Source organism: Trichosurus vulpecula, chromosome 7 (assembly GCF_011100635.1).
Source record: "Trichosurus vulpecula isolate mTriVul1 chromosome 7, mTriVul1.pri, whole genome shotgun sequence".
In the NCBI taxonomy this organism is placed as follows: Eukaryota; Metazoa; Chordata; class Mammalia; order Diprotodontia; family Phalangeridae; genus Trichosurus; species Trichosurus vulpecula.
Window position 1 is genome coordinate 188,123,017 of NC_050579.1, and position 21,354 is coordinate 188,144,370.

The 21,354-nt window shown below is 38.7% G+C and overlaps 1 protein-coding gene across 5 annotated transcripts in view; it reads left to right on the forward strand.

Moving 5' to 3' along the window:
- Window positions 1-21,354, forward strand: part of SNX14 (sorting nexin 14) — a 111,859-nt gene that overhangs the window by 80,742 nt on the left and 9,763 nt on the right. For all 5 annotated transcript variants that reach the window (XM_036766474.1, XM_036766476.1, XM_036766475.1 and 2 more), the window contains 4 exons: window positions 2,947-2,987; window positions 3,095-3,214; window positions 13,723-13,846; window positions 14,158-14,322. In XM_036766474.1, the coding sequence (XP_036622369.1) occupies window positions 2,947-2,987; window positions 3,095-3,214; window positions 13,723-13,846; window positions 14,158-14,322 (450 nt within the window). The remainder of the gene's footprint in view (window positions 1-2,946; window positions 2,988-3,094; window positions 3,215-13,722; window positions 13,847-14,157; window positions 14,323-21,354) is intronic.

A 21,354-nucleotide genomic window follows, 5' to 3' on the forward strand; every position in this document is an offset into this window, starting at 1 on the left:
CAGACATTTTTTTCTTGGCTCAGATTTATATTCTTAGTGGCATCTTGTTACTTGGACATATTACTGTAAATGGATTTTATTTAAATAAATTCTTCATTGACTATAAACACATTGATATAGAGTGGTCATGCGATACTCTTTCTAGAAAATCTTTCCTACTTTAAATCAATATTTATACTTGGTTTTGCTTTTCCATTAATGACTTAGAACTTTCAGAAAAAAATTTGCATAAATAAAACTTCAGTCTTGAGTTTCAGTATATCTTTTTTTTTTGTTTGTTTGTTTTGTGACTTTTCCAAGGTCATACAGCTAGTACTTGTGTCCAGTGTCTGAGGTCGGATTTGAACTCGGGTTCTCCTGACTCCAGGGCTAGTGCTCTACTCCCTGTGCCACCTAGCTGCCCCAAGTTTCAGTATATCTTTAATGGATAATTGTTATAAAAACACTTGCATAGTATTTATTCTGTGGTGTGTAGGTTGCCCTATTTTAAAAAGGTCTTTTTTAAAGATGAAATCAAAAAAATGAATAAGGTCTAAATTTCCTTTATTTTTGGGAAGTTGACTGAGTTACCAGTGGCAAGCCCTAAATAAACTTTTTGTTTCAACTCAGGCCAGTGAATGACTGGAAACATGATTTAAAAAAAAATACTTTGGCATTTGAATATTTGGAGGCCAGATTTAGACAGTGTTTACATTATTTCAACTACAGCTTTTAATTGAAATGCTCTACTGTAGCCTTCTACACAGTGCCATAAAAAAACCCAGCTGTATTGTTTTCGAATCATGTGGGAGTGTCTATAAACTGGAGCAGATTGTTTTAATTGAAAGTAATAGTTGGAACCATTTGAGCAGGGCCTACATGTGTCCTAAGACACATCACAAGTGTAGCATTGTAAAACTTCCACTTAAAATACTATGTGTGAAATCCCATTGGTAAAAGTTATGCTTGCTGCCTCATTTAAAACTTTTAAATTTAGTATGAAGTTAGAAAATTGATTTAGTAACCCTTTTGCATGAGTGGTTTAGTTTTTAAAGGGAGGGGAAAAAAACCTTTCAGAATTTATCCCTTTCTTGTAGCACCCTGAACTTTAAAATATAACCTCGATTTCACTCCTCATGACCTCAGAATCACTCCTCAACACTCCTCTTTTCTTTAAACCTCCAATTCATTGTCTTTAAATTCCCATGCTTTCTGTGGTTCTCTTTTCTTTGGAAAAAAGAGCCAAAAGTTAAAAAAAATGAGTACCACTTTTATTTCATTCATTTATTCATCAAATATTTATTGTTTGTCTTCCATGTGTAAGTGATTTTCAAGATAACAAAGGAATATAAAATGTCTTATCTTATAGGATCTTACCAACTTATGGACCTAAGATATGTGTACTATTGTATAAGGTAGTATATGTTAAGTACCTTATGCATGGTATATACAGGTACAGAAAGTTTTCAAAAAAGGGAACGTTTTCAAAATTTATGAGTTTGATGATTAGGTACAGGCTTGTGGAAATTACAGTATTTGAGCTGATTCATAAATATGAATAGGATTTCAGAAGGTAGAAATAGGTTAGAAAAGGAAGGGGAAATGGATTGAGGAATAATACATGCTATATTACAAAGAATGCTGGATTTGTATTAAGGAGAACTTAATTCAATCCCAGATCTAACATATGCTAGCTGTGTGACAATAGGCAAGTCATTTATCGCTGAGTCTTAGTTTCCTTATCTACAAAATGTGCCAGTTAAATTTGTATTCCCCTTCCTGACAGCATTATAGTAAAGAATGTGTTTTGCAAACCTTAAAGCATTATGTGAGGTGGTGGTGGTGGTGGTGGTGGTGGTGGTGGTGGTGGTGGTGGTGGTGGTGGTGGTAGTAGTAGTAGTAGTATCATTTTGATGTACAAAAGAAAGCAGTTTACTTATTTAATTGAAAAGTTCCATCAAAGGTAGTGTTGACATAATATTGACCAAAGGCAGAATTTTAAGCATTATGTCTGTTTGAAAACTACCTATTTGAAGAGATGTTTAGTCTTAAGAACCATATAGCTAGCTAGTATTCATTGATTGTCTGGAAAATACACATTTGCAGAAGATTCAGTCCTCAAAATCAGAGTATAGGGACTTAAGTCTGATTTCACTAAGTGAAATAAATGAGATTAGGGAGAAGAGATCGGACGAATGTAAGTAGAAGCAGGAGAGGACCTCTTCTAAGGTGGGGACTTTCTACAAAATCAAGTACAAATATTAAAGATTATTCAAGTACAGAAGGAAAAAAAAAAGGTCATCTGTTGAGAGGGAAGGAGTGATGTTTAAAATTATGTAGGTCCTTGCAAGAATGAAAAATATTAACTTGACCATACCTTGAGTGCTTATTAAAGCAGAACCAAATGCTTACTTCATAAAGCACTCAAGTTACTCAGTGTCCCAGCATACAACTGGGAGGTAAAGGATATGTGTATAGTGGTTGTGAGAGAAATAATGGGAGGTAGCTGCTATTCTTATAAAAAACAAAGTAGTTTTTCACTTGAGGAAACTGAAGCAAACAGATGTTAAATGACTTGCCCAAAGGTCACACATCTCACAAGTGCATGAGGTCAAATTTGAGCTGAGGTCTTTCTGATTCTAGGCCCTTAACCACTTTGCCACCTAACTGCCCCTAAAATAAAATGATAGAATAAGTTGCGTTTAAAGTTTGTAATATTTCCCAATTTTCTTTTTAGATTGTCTTCTGCTTGAATGCATTGATTTATTAATTACTGTGGCTAAGAAAAAAAACCCAGTTCCTACAGCTTTAGAAATAATTTATTGCTTCACAATGTAAATTTCTGTTGAGAGTAAATGATAAAATGAAACAATGACTTTATTTGATAAATGAAATTATCATTTCAGGCTGTTCACATGAGTAACCGAGGTATGATTTAAGATGTCATGTTATGTTTTTAAATTTCAGGGAAAATTATAAAATCTGTTCCAGGAAAACTAATGAAAGAGGTGAGTGGCCATTATTTCTAAATATTTTTGTGACTAACAATAGCATAGTGAATTACTTTGTTTCTGTCTCTTACTATTTCTTTTTATCAACCTCTATGTCACTGCAGAAGGGCCAGCATTTGGAACCTTTCATCATGAATTTCATTAATTCTTGTGAATCCCCAAAGCCTAAACCAAGTAGGCCAGAACTAACAATTCTCAGCCCAACTTCTGAAAACAACAAAAAGGTACAGTATATTAAAAAGATTTTTTTGTCATCGTTTTTGGTTTTGTCCAGTTTCATTTGATGTTGCTACAATGTGCATAGGATAGAATTGTCTTAATAATGAACTTGATGGAGCCATGGCCGTTGCTTCCTTTAAATAAAGATCTGCTGTCACAGTATAAGGGATGGGGTGGGGAAAATATGTATGCATAGGCAGTCATAGTATATGTGTTGTAACACGACATATGCATCCCACAAAGTGCTGAGTTATGAAAAGTCTCACAATAAGAAATCATAGAACTTATAGGGAAAATGTGGTTGGGGCATAGTGCTTGAAAACTTTGTCAGTAACACGTAAGAAAAGGACTGGAACCTAATAAAAACAGGAGCATGATTTTATATGTGTTAAATGGTCAAGAAATACATAAATACTAATACTGTGTTTATAAGCAAAAGAGAGAACTTGAAACTGAAAAGCTTCTACACAGACAACATTGATGTACCTAGGATAAGAAGGGAAAATCTTAAATGGGGGAAAAAATCTTTGTATCAGATTTCTCTGGTAAGAGTTTGGTACCTAAAATACACACACACACACACACACACACACACACACACACACACACACGTACGTGCGCATGACAGCCATTTTCCAGTCAGTGGTCAAGGATATGAACAAACAGTTCTTAAAAGATGTGCAAAGTATTCACAACTACATGAAAAAATACTTGAGGGGCAGCAAGGTGGCGCAGTGAGTAGAGTACTGACCCTGGAGTCAGGAGGACCTGAGTTCAAATGTGGCCTCAGACACTTGACATACTTACTAGCTGTGTGACCTTGGGCAAGTCACATAACCCCAATTGCCTTGCCTTCCCCCCTCCAAAAAAAAAAAAAAGGAAAAGAAAAAATACTTGAGATCACTAATAATAAGAGAAATGCAAATCAAAACAACCCTGAAGTTTTACCTTACACTTTGCAAAGTAGCAAAAATGATAAAAATAGCAGCAATGTTAGAGGGGTTGTGGAAGGATGGGCACACTAATACATTGTTGGTGGGACTCTGAAATGCTATGACTGTCTTGGAAAGCATTTTACAATTAAGCAAATAATGAGACCAAAACAGGGGTGGGGAACCTGCAACCTCAAGGCCACATGTGGCCTTTTAGGTCAGGCCTGCACAACCTGCTGCCCATGGGCTGCTTACAGCCCACCAAAGGATTTCAGACAGCTCATGAAAAATGTATCGGATGTTTTCCGAAATCCTTTGTCGGGTTGCAAGCAGCCTGTGGGCAGCAGGTTGTGCAGGCCTGTTCTAGGTCCTTGAGTGTGGCCTTTTAACTGAGTCCAAGTGTTACAGAACAGATCCTTTTATTAAGGGGATTTGTTTTATGAAGTTTGGATATAGTCAGAGGGCCACAGGTTCCCCACCCCTGGACTAAAATGCCCAGAGACTCTGTTAAGAGGCTTGTACCCAAGTGAGCCATTGATAAGAAACTAGTCCCTATACATTCCAAAATACTTATAACAGCACTTTTTGTGATAGCTACAAATAGAAACAAGGTTGATGCCCATCAGTTGTGGAATGACTAAAAAAAATTATGGTACATGAATGTAATGGAATGTTACTGTGCTGTGAGGAATGATGCTTGTGATGAATAGAGATGCATGGAAAGATCTAAATAAACTGATGCATAGTGAAGTAAGCAGAGCCAAGAAAACAATATACACAGTAACTACAATAGACATGGAGAGCACAGTGACACACCAAAAATAATCAAAAGTAAATGTAGCACAATTATAAAGATCAAATAGGACTCAGATTGGAGAGATGAGGAGACACTCCCAACCTTCTTTTTTGTGGAGGTGGGAGGTCCACAGGTGTTATACATTGCATATTTGGACCTTATTAATATATCATTTCAGTTCTGATTTTTTTCCCACACTTTTTCCCCTCTGCAAAAAATAGTATTTTGTATATGGGATGACTCTGGGAGAGGGAAAGGGCAAAATACTTGGGAGAACTATGGGGATGTAAGAAACAGAAAAATATCAATATTTGTTAGAAAGAAAAAAAGAAAGAAATACATAAATATTACAACAAATAGCAGCTGCTGTATGACCTTTGGCTGCTCTTTTGCCTGTGACCCAGGCTACAGTAGAAGGTTGGGCAAAGCAATAGTTCCCTTGGAGACCATGGAGGAAGGGAGTAGGACTGGGGATATAACTGAAGTTCTTCTCCCCTTACAGCTTCTTGTGTACCAGAAGATATATGATAATTATGGTAATTTACCTTGAAAAAGACCTAAAGTTTGCTTGTGGAAATAGGTATTGGAAGGGTTGCAACTTACATGTTATTGTGAGGCGATGCTGTTTTCTTCATTCTTGCTGTTTCTCGTTGAAGCAGTTGTACAAAAGCAAACTTGAAATTTGTGTTATGTTCAAAGTCAATAGGATTGGAACAGGTTCACATTTTTTGAAACACATTATAGCAGAACTGATTATACTTTAAAATTTTTCTTGTGTGCAGTAAATATTATGTTTTCTATTTGTAGACAATTGTAGTTTTGGAGCATAGTTAATATCCCTGGATGTTAAAAAGAGCAGAAGTGTAGAGATGGAGAATAGAGAAGTCTCACCTTGAGTATAGATTTCAATTAAGATTTTTTTTTTCTACCCAGCTTTCATTTCTGCTCCCCTTAAACTTATTTCTCTTTCACCTGCTAACACAAAATAGTGTTGTATCTTCCTCATGCCCATTTTTACCTCCTTTCCTCCCTTCCCCTAATCCTCCTTGGTTTGCTAATCATCTTTTTTCTCATGTTGCCATTTTTCCTACAATCTTTAGACTTATAGACCTTTCAGGAAACAAAACAACCTATTTGCCCATAACATATACACACCATAATACAGATCTGAAACAACAGTACAAATTTTCATAAAACTTGTCCAGTCTTCTGTAACCCTCCAATACCACAAAGCATAAATATCAAAACTGTATCCTCCTTATAGATGGATTCCTACAAGGAAACTAATGTTATAATCCTATTATACAGGATTTTTTATTTTATAGAATTTTTTGAAATTAAATCAACAAAGTATGGTTACAGCTTATACATAAACACAGTTGTTAATTCAGCAAATAACCTTTCTAAATGCAACCTTATATGAAGCTTTTATTCATCAAGTTTGCATGTGTTCTAGTTAAATTATCTTTCCCCCAGAGTTTTCAAAACCATAACTATTATCATAGTATATTGTAATATTGGATATCATTTTATTAAATCTTATTAAATTATTACTGACTACTGCTGACCAACTGCCACCAAAATGCATATAGGTACGAGAATCTTGGGAGTAGAGGCACCTTCCAGACCAAAGGTACTGCTAGCCTAGCCATCACAGTCATCATCCAGGGAGTTGTGTTTTGTGAAGAAGGGGCCAGCCATCCCCACCAGCTTATACACATAAGACAGGCAAAGCTAGCCTAGCTGAAGTAGCAAGGCACCCTGAGGGAGAGGCAGGAGGTGGAATGAGCCAGGCAAGTGAAATGGCAAGCAAAGGGGGACTTTGTGCTGTTTTTTCTTTTGGAGTGCTTCTCAGCACTAGGGCAATGGAGTGCCTTTGATTGAGTCTTTGATTGAATGAAGAGTCTTTGATGACCTGCTTAAGTCACAAGAAAGCCTAATTCACATGAGTTTGAGTCACATGGTTGTGACACCCTCTGACCCTGAAGAAGCATGTATAATATGTACTCAGAGGTTAGCATTTTGCTTTGAGGGCTCACTCATTGGAGGAGTGTTGGTGTAGTTTGGCCAGATGAGACTGGGGATCCGAAAACCCAAATGTTGGTGCTTCTCTCTCTGGTTACTATGTATGTATTGCTATGGACATACAGAAGCCTTGTCTGCTGATTTGTGTTATTTGCTCTGTTTATACAATTTCTGCTTGCAATTTTTGTTTGTGTTTCCTCTGAAGTTCAGGGTGCTGACTTTTTCCCGAGCTAAGTGAATGATATATGTATGTTTGAGTAAAGTGAGATCGTTAATCCCTTAAAGTTGCTTTTTTTTAGAAAAGCAAATCAAAGAATCTGTGCTAGCAGACTTCCTGTTTTCTGGTGTTCTTGGCCTTACACCTCCATAGGAGCTGCAAGCAGCATTGTTGTTACAGCAAGTCAAACCACCACCACCACCACCTTGACCCCCCATCTTTGACTCCCTCCATGGAGACAGCCAGGGCCCTGACCCAAGAGCCTTGGCAGTAGCAGTGCTTTTTGCTCCTTTCAGCCCAGCTTATATATGCAGCTGTCACTCTGGGTAGCAACCTCTGTGGAGGTACAAACTGGCAACTTCTCCTGTAGATGCAGTAGGCACATCTTTTGAAGGCTTCCGAAAGAAAGTTTTTACCATGAAAATCCTTGACATTGTCAGATGTTAAAACACCAGAAACTGATATAATTTTATCAGTGGGAGTGATAGAAAGAAGAGGCATTACTATCTACTTCGCTGCTGTACCCTAAGGACCAGGGGACCTTTTCCAAATGACTTTTGACTAAAACCTTCCATATGTATTGTCTCTCCCATTAGAAAATGAACTTTTCTTACTTTTCTATCTGTTTCCCCAGCATTAGGACATTGCTCTGCATATAATTTGCGTTTAGCAAATGCTTCATTTGTTCATTATTGAGAGAGGGGTGGTGCGAGGAACTGGTTTTGTCACATTTATTTGGTGACCTTGCTAATAGAGGAAAGTTATTGAATGAAAAATAAAAATGATTTTTTTCTATGATAAATTTGTAAATAAAAGTTTAGAAGGCTTGTAGTTCTCTTGAGAGAGAGAGAGCGTGTGTGTGTGTGTGTGTGTGAGTGAGAGACAGACAGATACAGAGAGAGAGAGATTCTCCTACTATTAGACTTGTTTCTCAGAATTTTGCAGAAGGAAAGCAAAACTTTCTAGAAAGGTTGTGAAGATGCCAAGGGAGCTTTGGGTAAAGACTTGATACAGTTGTACAAAGGGCATTGTTAGTATCAAGGGGAGAAGAGTCAAAAACATTTATATTTGGAGTAAAAAGGAAATGATATGTGACATCTCTTTTGAAATTATTTTGGCTGATAATAGAGGACATAGGCAGCAAACTGGGAAGGGACTTCTTCGAGTGAAGAATTTTGTGTCTTTGTCTACTGATAGCAAAATGTTTTAGATGGAAATAAACTAATGTGTAATATGTGAGTTCTCTTAATATGAGTAGGTATTCTTTTGTGAGACATTTAAACAAAGCAGCATATTGCTATCTAATTAAACATATTGTGAGGAATGAAAATCTGGAGAGACTCAGAGTTTCTGGGTAATTAGTAGTCAGTTTGTTAATTAGGGTAGCTAATAATAAATTAATGGTCATTGGTCTCTCTTGATGCTCAAAGACCCCTAATGGAGATATTGAATGCAGAAGTAACTGCAGCTGTGGTTCTGTAGCTGCATCTCCCCCGCTGCCCCTGGGGCAGTGGCCAAAGAGCGAACTCTGTGCCCCGCAGCTTTTCTCACTAACCTTCTCTGTTGTCTTTGGTGTTTGTGGGTGAAGAAGTCTGGTAACTGCCACAGCTCACTGATTCAGGGCGCTAGGGCCTGTTCCAGCCTGCTGCTGGTCTGGTTGGTCCTGCTGCCGCCCACGCTGAGCTCCACTCCCCTCTGCTCCGTCTGCAATAGACCTCATCCAGCAACCATCCAGGCTGTCCTGGGCTAGATCCCTGCTTCCCTCTGCTATTTTGTGGGTTCTGTAGTTCTACAATTTGTTCAGAGCCATTTTTTATAGTTTTTTGGAGGGACCTGGCGGGGAGCTCACGCAAGTCCCTGCTTTTCAGCTTCCATCTTCTAAAATTGCGTTTTGAAGGGGAGTGCTAAAATGTCGAAAAATGGATTTGAAGCCATTATCTGAGTTGTGAAATTACTTTTCTAAGGCAAATTGACTTTCTGCTTTTTGGTTCCTCCCCTCCCCCCCCATCAGCTTTTTGAACACAGTTGAAGTTGGAGTGGGGCTAGGACAGTGACTTGATTTAGAACTAAATGATAACATTTCTTTAGGAACTTCTTAGGAGCCAGTTTTGTGTGGCTGGAATTGTGGGTCTGTAGTTCTTTTGCTTTATAGTTTCCTTTATTTAAAAAACTGTATAATCTGCTCTCCCTTCTATCATCCCCCCATTTTATCTCCTTCCCCCTACTTTCCTGTGGGGTAAGATACCCAATTGAGTGTGTATGTTATTCCCTCCTCAGGTCAAATATGATGAGAGCAAGATTCACTTATTCCCCCTCATCTGCCCCCTCTTCCCTTCCAATAGAACAACTTTTTTCTTGTCACTTTTATGTGAGATAATTTACCCCATTCTGTCTCTCCCTTTCTCGCTCTCCAATATATTCCTCTCTCACCCCTTAAATTTATTTTATTTTTTTAAAATATCATCCCTTCACATTCAACTCACCCTGTACCCACTGCCTATATATATGTATATAACCTAATGCTGAGATCTCATGAATTACACACATCATCTTTCCATGTAGGAATGTAAACAGTTCAGCTTTAGTAAGTCCCTTGTGACTTTGTTTTCTTGTTTACCTTTTCATGCTTCTCTTGATTCTTGTGTTTGACAGTCAGATTTTCTATTCAGCTTTGCTCTTTTCCCTGAGAAAGCTTGAAAGTCCATATTTTGCCGTGGATAATTATACTCAGTTTTGCTGGGCAGGTGATTCTTGGTTTTAATCCTAGCCTCATTGACCTCCAGAATATCATATTCCAAGCCCTTCTGTCCCTTAATGTAGAAGCTGCTAGGTCTTGTGTTATTCTGATTATGTTTCCACAATATTCAAATTGTTTCTTTCTGGATGCTTGCAGTATTTTCTCCTTGATCTGGGAGCTCTGGAATCTGGTGACAATAGTCCTAGGAGTTTTCTTGTTGGGATCTTTTCAGAAGGCAATTGGTAGATTTTTTCAATTTCTGTTTTACCCTCTGGCTCTAGAATATCAGGGCAGTTCTCCTTGATAATTTCTTGAAAGATGATGTCTAGGCTCCTTTTTTGATCATGGCTTTCAGGTAGTCCAGTAATTTTTAAATTCTCTCTTCTGGATCTATTTTCCAGGTCGGTGGTTTTTCCAGTGAGATATTTCACATTGTCTTCCATTTTTTCATTCCTTTTGGTTCTGTTTTATAATATCTTGATTTCTCATAAAGTCACTACCTTCCACTTGCTCCAATCTAATTTTGAAGGTGGTATTTTCTTCAGTGGTCTTTTGGACCTCCTTTTCCATTAGGCTAATTCTGCTTTTCACAGCATTCTTTTCCTCATTGACTTTTTGGAGTTCTTTTGCCCTTTGGGTTAGTCTATTTTTTAAGGTGTTATTTTGTTCAGTATTTTTTTGGGTCTCCTTTAGCAAGTCATTGACTTGTTTTTGATGGTTTTCTTGCATCACTCTCATTTCTCTTCCCAATTTTTCCTCTACTTCTCTTACTTGCTTTTCCAAATCCTTTTTGAGCTCTTCCATGGCCTGAGACCAATTCATATTTTTCTTGGAGGCTTTTGATGTAAATTCTTTGACTTTGTTGACTTCTTCTGACTGTATGTTTTGATCTTGTTTGTCACCAAAATAACATTCTAGATTCTGAGTCTGCATCCTTTTTTGCTTCCTGGCCATGTTGACCTTTGAGCTTTTTGTCAGGGCATGATTGCTTGTAGAGTAAAGAGTGCTTTGTCCCAAGGTTTAGGTGCTGTGCTGCTGCTTTCAGAACTACTTCTGCACAGCAAGCTCTGCCACAGCAGCGCTCCTCCTCCCCCAAGAACCGCGAACCAGGATTGCGACCCAGATCCAAGCAGGGCAAAGCAAGCCCTGCACTCCCGCTCTGGTTTGCTGCTTGGTTCCTCTCACTGTGTGAGCCAGGGACTCCACTGCCACACCACCTCTGCCACCCCCAGGGCTGGTGGCTAGACCGCTCTCTAACCCCATCTAGTGGTTTACCCACTAACCTTCTCTGTTGTCTTTGGTGTTTGTGGGTTGGGAAGTCTGGTAACTGCCACAGCTCAATGATTCATGGCCCTAAGGCTCTGGTTGACTCCCAGTCTGGTCTGTCCTGGCGCCACCCACGCAGGGCTGTGCTCCCCTCCCCGCACTGTGTGATAGATCATCCTGGCCATCCTGGGCTGGAGACCTGCTTCCCTCTGCTATTTTTTGGGTTCAGAGCCATTTTTTACAGGTGTTTGGAGGGATTTGAGGGAGAGCTTAAGCAAGTCCCTGCTTTCCAGCTGCCATCTTGGCTCCGCCCCGACCCCCCACCGCACTCGAGTGCAGCACTTTAACAGCATCATCTTTTAGTATTTTTAAATAGCTCAGCTGGAGTTCCATTACTTCCACTGGCCTTATTGTTAGCAGTGCTTCTTAAGGCCCACTTGACTTCATTCTCCATGACGTCTGACTGCAGGTCAGTAACCGCAACATCGTGGTTATCAGTAATGTTAAGATCTTGTATACTTTTTTGTTCATTCCTGCCACCACTTCTTAATGTCTTCTGCTTCTGTTAGGTCCCTGCCGTTTTTGTCTTTTATCATGCCCATTTTTGCACGAAATGTTCCCCTGACATCTAGTTTCTTGAAGAGATTTCATCTTTCCCATTCTGTTGTTTTTTCTATTTCTTTACATTGTTCATTTAAGAAAACCTTATGTTTCCTTGCTATTCTCTAGAATTCAGCATTCAGTTGGGTATATCTTTCCTTTTTATTCTCTCTTGCTTTCCTTCTTTCCTCGGTTAAAACCAGAATTAAGGTTTCCAGGAGAAATATAAAAATCTCATATTTGCAGATGATACCACTCTGATGGCAGAATGTGAAGAATTAAGATATCTCTTGATGAGGGTGAAAGAAGAGAGTACAGAAGCTGATTTGAAGCTTAACTCAAAAATACTAAGGTCTTGGCAACCAGTCCCATCACTTCATGGCAGTTAGAGGGAGAAAAAAATGGAAGTAGTATTAGATTTTTACATTCTTGGACTCAAAAATCACTGCAGATGGTGATTGCAGCCATGAAATTAAGATGCCGGCCCCTTGGAACGGAAGCTCTGGCAAATCTGGACAGCACACTAAAAAGCAGGGACATCACCTTGCTAACACAGGTCTGTATAGTCGCAGCTGTGGTTTTCCCAGTAGCTTTTTCCGTATATGGCTGTGAGAGTGGGACAGTTAAGAAAAGCTCTAAGCACCACAGAATCAGTGCTTTCAAATTGTGGTGCTCGAGAAGACTTTTGAGAGTCCCTTGGATAGCAAGGAGATCAAATCAGTCAGTACTTAAAGAAATTAATTCATCCATTCACTGGAAAGTCAAATTCTCAAGTTGAGCCTAATTATCTTGGCTACATAATGAGAAGATGGGACTTACTGGAAAAGTCCCGATGCTGGAAAAGATTGAAAGCAAAATGAAAAGGGGACAGCAGAGAAGGAAGATGGATAGAGATTATCATGGAAACAATGAACATGAAGTTGGAGAGACTTTGAGAAAGAGTGTCAGATAGAAGGGCCTGCCTATTATGGTCCACAGGGTCATGAAGAATCAGACATGACTGAACAACTGAACGGCAACAAAATTAAAAGGAAGACCATGTCCTTTAATTTTGACAGTACGGTACTAATGTTGACTACTGGATGTAGTTAGATTTAGTTGACTATCCGTTGAACTTCTTTTCTCATAGGATTTATAAATGTCAAGTCTAAGAGAAAAAAAACCTTTAGTAATATAGTTAAATAATTATCACTATTGTAAAGAATTGGTGGTTCTAATAGCTAATACTGATTTAATCATTAGCTTATAGTAATATATTTTTGCATGTTCTTTCTGAGAATTTGGCCACCTAGAGGTGTTAAATTTTATTATATTTAATCTTTTTTCAACAAACATTTGTTAAGGTCCAGCAAGATATAAGGCACTGTCTTAAGCACTGTTTTTATAGAAACAGTCTTTGCCCTTGAGGAGATTTTCTTCTTATGGATGTTGTGATGTATATGCTCAGATATGTTCCTACTACCTCTGTGCTCCCTAGGGCACTAGTCATATTAACTATTAAACTTAGGGAGGAAAAAAAATCTTGATGAAAGAGTCCCCATTCACAAGAGTGGCATCTCAGAATTCTTAGTAAATTAACTTCTCTGTTGGTTAAGAATCCCCCTTGTAAATATTCAGTTCGCATCCTTTTGCAATAACAGATTTGGGTTTTTATGTCGTTAATGATATTTCTGTAGTAGCTAAATTGAAAATAACATGCCATTTATAATACAGCATCTGTACAGGAATTTTTCTGATTAAAATAATTTGCTTTTCACATTTTGTTAGAATCAGTTGGTGTTAGCACCAATTTAATTTTTATAGAATTAATTATTAGTGTAGGAATTTGTAGGAGGGGGAGAACATAATTATCAGGTATTTTCTTGGTTCATGAGGTTATGACTGCTCTTTAGTGTTAATCTATAGTAAAATATTTAACTATTCATAATTTGAATTTTCAGCTTTTCAATGACCTGTTCAAGAACAATGCAAACCGTGCTGAGAACACAGAGAGGAAACAAAATCAGAATTATTTTATGGAGATGATGACTGTAGAGGGTGTCTATGATTACTTAATGTATGTAGGTAAGGGATCATTTTTCTTTGTACTCTTTCATTTGGTTTTATTTTATGTCAGGTGCCTAGTGATGCATCCACAAAGAGTCCAACTTCAGAATCTGTTTTTAATTGGAGATTAAAATTTTTTTTTAAAATAGTGTGTCAATCAGAATTGACCACTGACATGTTAAAGTTCTTAATCAGTAGTCTTTGTGGATGCAACATTGACATGCCAATTAGTATTTTATATGTGTGTGTGTGTGTGTGTATGCTTTACTCATAGATGTCAGAAAAGATCAGTTTGTTTTAAGAACAGGTTGATATATCATTGTTTTCAGGTCGAGTGGTTTTCCGGATTCCTGATTGGCTTCATCATTTCTTGATGGGAATACGAATCCTCTTGAAAAACACCTTAGAGACATATACTGATTACTATCTGCAGTGCAAACTAGAGCAGCTATTTCAGGAACACCGTTTGGTCTCACTTATAACACTTCTCAGAGGTTTGTATTTTTCATTTTTGCATTATGTTGTGTGTGCTCTTTTGAGTAATTATCATGTACACATCACTTCACTGAGAAAATTTTGTTCTTTGGAGAAAGATTTGTGCATACAGTCTGTTCATGTTAATATTCCTTTGGAGTATGGTCCTTTTTCCCCTACAAAATGCAGCAGTACTGCATACCAAATTGAAATAAAAATCAAAGAACATATTCCATTAAAGAAGTCATTTCAGAAGACAAAATATCATTTACCCAAAATTAAGTGCTTACTACATTCAGAGCACTGTGCTAATCACTAAGGGAAATGCAAAGCTAAGTAAGACATCATCCCTGCCTACATGAAGTTTATATGTTCTTGTAAGAGATATAAAACATACATAATTATTGAGTAAAAAAAATAGAATGTAAGTGCATAGAAATGGGACAAATAGTTCTATAAAGATTTCAAGAAAGGAGAGAAATGACTTATGACTTTGGAGTTACAGATAGGCTTCATTTAGGAATTGATAGCTGGACCTTGAAGAACAAGAAAGATTTTAACTGGCAAAATTTGTGGGAAAACTCAGGAGAAATTCCAGGTTTCCAGGATGTGCCATGAGGAATCATTAAGAGGAAAGGAAAAAGGAACACTGAATTCAAGGAACAGAATACTAGTGTACAGTACAGTGCATTAAGGGGAGTGCTTTGAGACACAGGAAAGATAATTTGGAAGTTGGGGGGACAGCCAAACATTAAGCTAAGTAGTCTAGATTTTACCTAATAGGCTATGGGGAACCACTGGAGGTTTCTTCAGGAGAATTATGTGATTATGATCAGAACTATGCATTAGGTAGATTACTTAAGCAGAAGTTTGTAAAATGGATTAAAGAGAGAACAATTTGGAGGCAATCACAATATCCCAGGTAATGGGAATCTGAATTGTGGAGGAAGCAGAAAGATTCAGTACCTCATTAGATGTGGCAAAATGAGGGAAAGAGGGGAGGAGCTGCTGACTCTGAGGAGTCTAGCCTCAATGCCTAAAGAGAATATTGTTATTAAAAGACATGCAGAAGTTAATTAGGGCAGGTTTTTATTTTGTTTTTTCAGGGGTGGATGAAGCAGTAAGGCAATAACAACAGTGTAGATGATAACTGTCAAAATGCCTATGTAATTCTGTATCGCAGAGTATACGAGACTCTCCACACAGAAGGTAGAAGCAGTAAACCATTGATTCAGACACCAGAGAACCAGATCCCAAAAGCCTTTTATCCAGTCTACCACAGCATTGAGTTCTATACACAATGTCACAACATGGAGCTGCTCCATCCCCAAACCTCTCCAACCCCCTGCTGGGGTCTTCCCCAAAACAAACTCACAGTACAGCTAAGTCAACCTTTTCAGTTCTAACAATCACGAGGGTGGCCATTAGCAGCCATAACCTCCTTTCCCTGTCAGGAAGCTCCTCCCACCATGTCACTTGGGCTTCCTGTGACATAAGTAGGTCACGTGGCCCACTAATGGGTGGGAAAGATCTTTAAATCAAAATTGCTACTATAGTGGAAGGGGAAGATGAAGAGTTTAGTTTTAAATATGTTAAGAAACTTGAAGTACTTAGGGGACATCCATATGGAAATGTACAGAGGAAAAAACTTTAGAAAAGAATAGAAGTTGTTCATCTGAGGTTAATCATGGTTGAAATGGAAATTAGGAGAATAATAAACAATTGTGCAGGCTAAAAATTAATATGAACATTTCTGTTTCCCTCCTCAGCATTTTTAATACATATTTTTCTAGATTCTGCTATACCTCATTGCATCATTATTTATTACTAATTTCATTTTATTATGGTCTATAAATGTAGTGCATAGAATCTCTTTTTTCTATATTTTTGTCTGTTTCATCTTTGTAGCCCATTGTATGATCAGGTTGTTTTGTAGGTTTCACGAACATTGAAGGAAAAAAGGTATATTTATTTTAAAAATTAAGATATCCACGTATCTATTAGATCTAAATTATCTAATACTCTAATTAGCTCCTTGATTTTTTCTATAAATCTTTTTTGTTGGATTTATTATATTTTGATCTTTCATTTCTGAATCTGGCCTGCTGGGGGGGGGTGGAGACAAGATGGCAGCTGGAAAGCAGGGACTAGCATGAGCTCCCCGCCAGGTCCCTCCAAAAACCTATAAAAATGGCTCTGAACCAATTCTAGAACTGCAGAACCCACAAAATAGCAGAGGGAAGCAGGGCTCCAGCCCAGGACACCATGGATGGTTGCTGGGTGAGGTCTTTTGCACACAGACCTGGGAGCAGAGCAGAGCCCAGCATGGGCTGCGAGGACCAACCAGACCAGGAGCCGGGCGGAACGGGCACTAGCGCCCTGAATCAGTGAGTTGTGGCAGTTGCCAGACTTCTCAACCCACAAACACCAAGACAACAGAGAAGAACTGCAGAACCCACAAAATAGCGGAGGGAAACAGGGCTCTAGCCCAGGACAGCATGGATGGTTGCTGGTGAGGTCTTTTGCACATGAAGCTGGGAGCGGAGCAGAGCCCAGCGTGGGCTGCGTGGACAAACCAGACCAGGAGCCGGGTGGAGTGTGCCCTAGTGCCCTGAATCAGTGAGCTGCAGCAGTTACTAGACTTCTCAACCCACAAACACCAAAGACAACAGAGAAGGTTAGTGGGAAAAGCTGCGGGAGTGGAAGGAGTTCATGGTTCGGCCACCGCCCTGGGGGCAGAGGAGGTGGGGCAGCTACAGAACTACAGCTGCAGTTGCTTCCGGCCCCAGGCCCACCTGGTGGGAAGAATTAAATGGCGGATCAGAGCAGGAGTGAAGAGCCTGCTGAAGATCTAAATCCAGTCCGGGTTGGGGGTTCTTAGGGAAGGAGGAGTGTTGGTGTGGCAGAGCTGGCGCATGCCCCCAAGCTTGGAACATAGTTCTCTTTATAAGCAGTCATACCCTGCTGAAAAACTCAAGGGTCAAGTTAGTTGTCTGGGAACATGGCCAGGCAGCGAAAACGCACCCAGATTCAGTCTCAGACTTTGGAATCTTTCTTTGGTGACAAAGAAGACCAAAACATACAGCCAGAAGAAGTCAACAAAGTCAAAGAGCCTACATCAAAAGCCTCCAAGAAAAACATGAACTGATCTCAGGCCATGGAAGAGCTCAAAAAGGATTTGGAAAAGCAAGTTAGAGAAGTAGAGGAAAAATTGGGAAGAGAAATGAGAATGATGCAAGAAAACCATGAAAAACAAGTCAATGACTTGCTAAAGGAGACCCAAAAAAAATACTGAAAAAAACATTGAAGAAAACAACACCTTAAAAAATAGACTAACTCAAATGGCAAAAGAGCTCCAAAAAGCCAGTGAGGAGAAGAATGCCTTGAAAGGCAGAATTAGTCAAATGGAAAAGGAGGTCCAAAAGACCACTGAAGAAAATGCTTCCTTTAAAAATGAGATTGGAGCAAGTGGAAGCTAGTGACTTTATGAGAAACCAAGACATCATGAAACAGAACTGAAGGAATGAAAAAATGGAAGACAATGTGAAAAAGAATTACCTACCCAGCAAAACTGAGTATCATGCTCCAAGGCAAAATATGGATTTTCAACAAAATAGAGGACTTTCAAGCTTTCTCAGTGGAAAGACCAGAGCTGAATAGAAAATTTGATTTTCAAACACAAGAATCAAGAGAAGCATGAAAAGGTAATCAAGAAAAAGAAACTGCAAGGGACTTACTAAAGTTGAACTGTTTTGTTTACATTCCTACATGGAAAGATGATGTGTATGATTCATGAGACCTCAGTATTAGGGTAGCTGAAGGGAACATGCATATATGTGTGTGTGTGTGTGTGTGTGTGTGTGTGTGTATGTATATGTTTACGTATATATATATATGCATATATGAGTGTGTATGTATATGTGGGTGTGTATGTATGTATATATGTATGTGTATGTGTATATATATATATGGAGAGAGAGAGAGAGAGAGGGAGGGAGGGAGGGGCGGGCACAGGGTGAGATGAAGATGATGGGAAGATATCTAAAAGAAATAAAATCAAATTAAGGGATGAGAGAGGAATATATTGAGAGAGGGAGATAGGGAGAGATAGAATGGGGTAAATTATCTCGCATAAAAGTGGCAAGAAAAAGCAGTTCTGTCGGAAGAGAAGAGAAGGCAGGTGAGGGGGAATGAGTGAATCTTGCTCTCATCAAATTTGACCTGAGGAGGGAATACCATTCATACTCAATTGGGTATCTTACCCTACAGGAAAGAAGGAGGAAGAAGATAAAAAAAAGAGGGGATGATAGAAGGGAGGGCAGATGGAGGTGGAGGTAATCAAAAACAAACATTTTCGAAAGGGTACAGGGTCAAGGGAGAAAATTCAATAAAGGGGGATAGGTTAGCAAGGAGCAAAATATAGTTAGTCTTTCACAACATGAATATTGTGGAAGGGTTATACATAATGATACGCATGTGGCCTATGTTGAATCGTTTGACTTCTTAGGGAGTTTGGGTGGGAAGGGAAGAGGGGATAGAATTTGGAACTCAAAGTTTTAAAAACAGATGTTCAAAAACAAAAAAGTTTTTGCATGCAACTAGAAAATAAGATAACACAGGCAGTGGGGCATAGAAATTTACCTTGCCCTACAAGAAAGGAAGGGGAAAGGGGTTTGGTGGGGAGTGGGGTGACAGAAGGGAGGGCTGACTGGGGAACAGGGCAACCAGAATATAGGCCATCTTGGAGTGGGGGGAGGGTAGAAATGGGGAGAAAATTTGTAATTCAAACTGTTGTGAAAATCAATGCTGAAAACTAAATATATTAAATAAAAAAAAAATTAACCCCCCCAAACTTTTCATTTCTGTTTTTGTTTAGTTTTTCTTGAAAGATTGTTTTCCTTTACAGATTTTGATTCCAAATTATTAGATGTTTTTAGACTTGATATACTCTCACTTTTATAAATGCTTTTAAGTCTAATATTTTGCCTTGTTTCTTAAAAATGTTCTCTGGTTGAAATTCAGCTTTGTTGTCATTAGTTCCACTTAAACTTGTCAGTCAGTAACCATTTGTAAGTGCCTACTATGTGGCAGGCATTACACTAAGTGCTGGGGATGCAAAGAAAGACAAAAGACAGTTCCAGCTTTTAAGGAGCTTACAGTCTAATAGGAGAAGAGAGGGAGACAGACATCTATATACAAACAAGATACAGGATAAATTGGAGTCAAGAGAGGGAAGTACTAGCATAAAGACTTCTTGTGGAAGGTAGGATTTTAACTGGGATTTGAAGCCCGGAGCCAGAAGTAAGAAGGGACAGAATTCCAGGCATGGGGGAACAGCCAGTTAAAATGCCCTGAGTCAAGAAATGAAGTATCTTTTGCAAGGAAAAGTAAGGAAGCCAGTGTCACTGGATCTCAATGTATGTGATCAGAAAAGAAAGGAGTAAGGTAAGAAGATTGGAAAGCTGGTGGTGGTGATGGTGGTAAAGGGCTTACTCTGCCAAACAGAATTTAATATTTGATCTTGATGATGAGCAGCTACTGCTGGCATTTCTTTGAATTGGGGCCATTGGGTGGGGGCAGTGATGACATGATCATAATAAACTTCTGGAATATCACTCTGACAGCTGAATGGAGGATGTACTGGAGTTGGGGATCCTAAGGCAGGGATACCTGCACTGGTTTGGTAGGTGTCAGAGAGAAGGTGGTATATATGGAAGATGTTACAAAGGTAAAATCAGCAGGTCTTGGCAACAGATGAGAGTAAGGAGCTGAGGCCTGCACCTATACTGTGAGCCTGGTTGACTGAAAGGATAGCATCATCCTCAGCAGTAATAGGAAAGTTAGGTAGTTGTTCAGTGGTTTTTCAGTTGTTGCTAGAAGCAGATGAGATTATCAATTGAAATAGGCTAGAGGGAGAAGAGAAGAGGGCCCAATACAGAGCCTTTGGGGTCACCCATGAGCAGTGGCAGTCACCTATTTGGAAATCCAGGTTAAGGAAACTGAGAAGTATCAGTCAGATAGGAGGGATGAGAACCAAGATAGGAGTACTGTCATGAAAGCCTAGAAAGAAGAAAATGTCAAGAAGAGGTTGATTGGCATTGTCAAAGGCTACAGAGAGGTCAGGATCAGGATTAGAGGAGGCTATTAGATTTGGCATTTAAGAGAGCACTGTTAAATTTGTAGAGAGCAGTTTTAGTTGAATGATACAGTCAGAAACCAGACTGTATAGAGTTAAGAAGAGTGAGAGGAAAGGAAATAGTGTCATTAATTGTTGATGGCCTAAATCAGTTTAGCCGCAAAAGGGAGGAGAGGTATAGGATGATACAGGTAGTGGGAAAGGACAGATCAAACCCAGATGTTTTGAGGATGAGGGAGATATGCTTTCAATTATAGACAGTAGGGAAGTAGCCAGACAGGGAGAATTTGAAGGTAAGTGAAAGTCAGGGTAACAGAGGGGAGACAAGATGGAATGAGATGTGATCAGTTGCACATATACAATGACACCTATGCATGTGTAGCTGAGATGGAGTGGAGAAGTCATGTGAAATGAGTAAGTTGATTTGGCAGTAACATAGTTCAATTTAGGCCACTTTCAGTTTGAATGTATTTGGATTTTTCAGCTTTTTAATCCATCCTGTGATTTTCATTTTATTGTGAATTTTAGTCCATTTATGTTTAGCATTAAAATGATTAGGTTTCTCTTTTCTTCAGTCATTTTGATGCTTGCTTATTATAATTTCTACTGTTATTCAAGTCTTTGCAAAATCACTCTAAAACAAAGTTCCTCTCTGTCTTGTTAGTAACTTTGTAGCTTTCTTTAATTTAAACTTCTTTGACAAAGATAGTTTTACTTCGGAATTACCCTTCCTCCCTTCTCTTTCTTCTTCTTTTTTCTTTTTGGTTTCTCTGAAAAACCCTTTAAAAAGGTTAGTGGTTTAGCCAGTCCAGGATTTTTAGGATTCTTACAATTTGTTGCTAGTTTGGTTTAACTCGGGTTAAGAAGTATCCTTTTTTGTTTGTCTGTTTAGACTGCAGATAGTTTTTATAACACA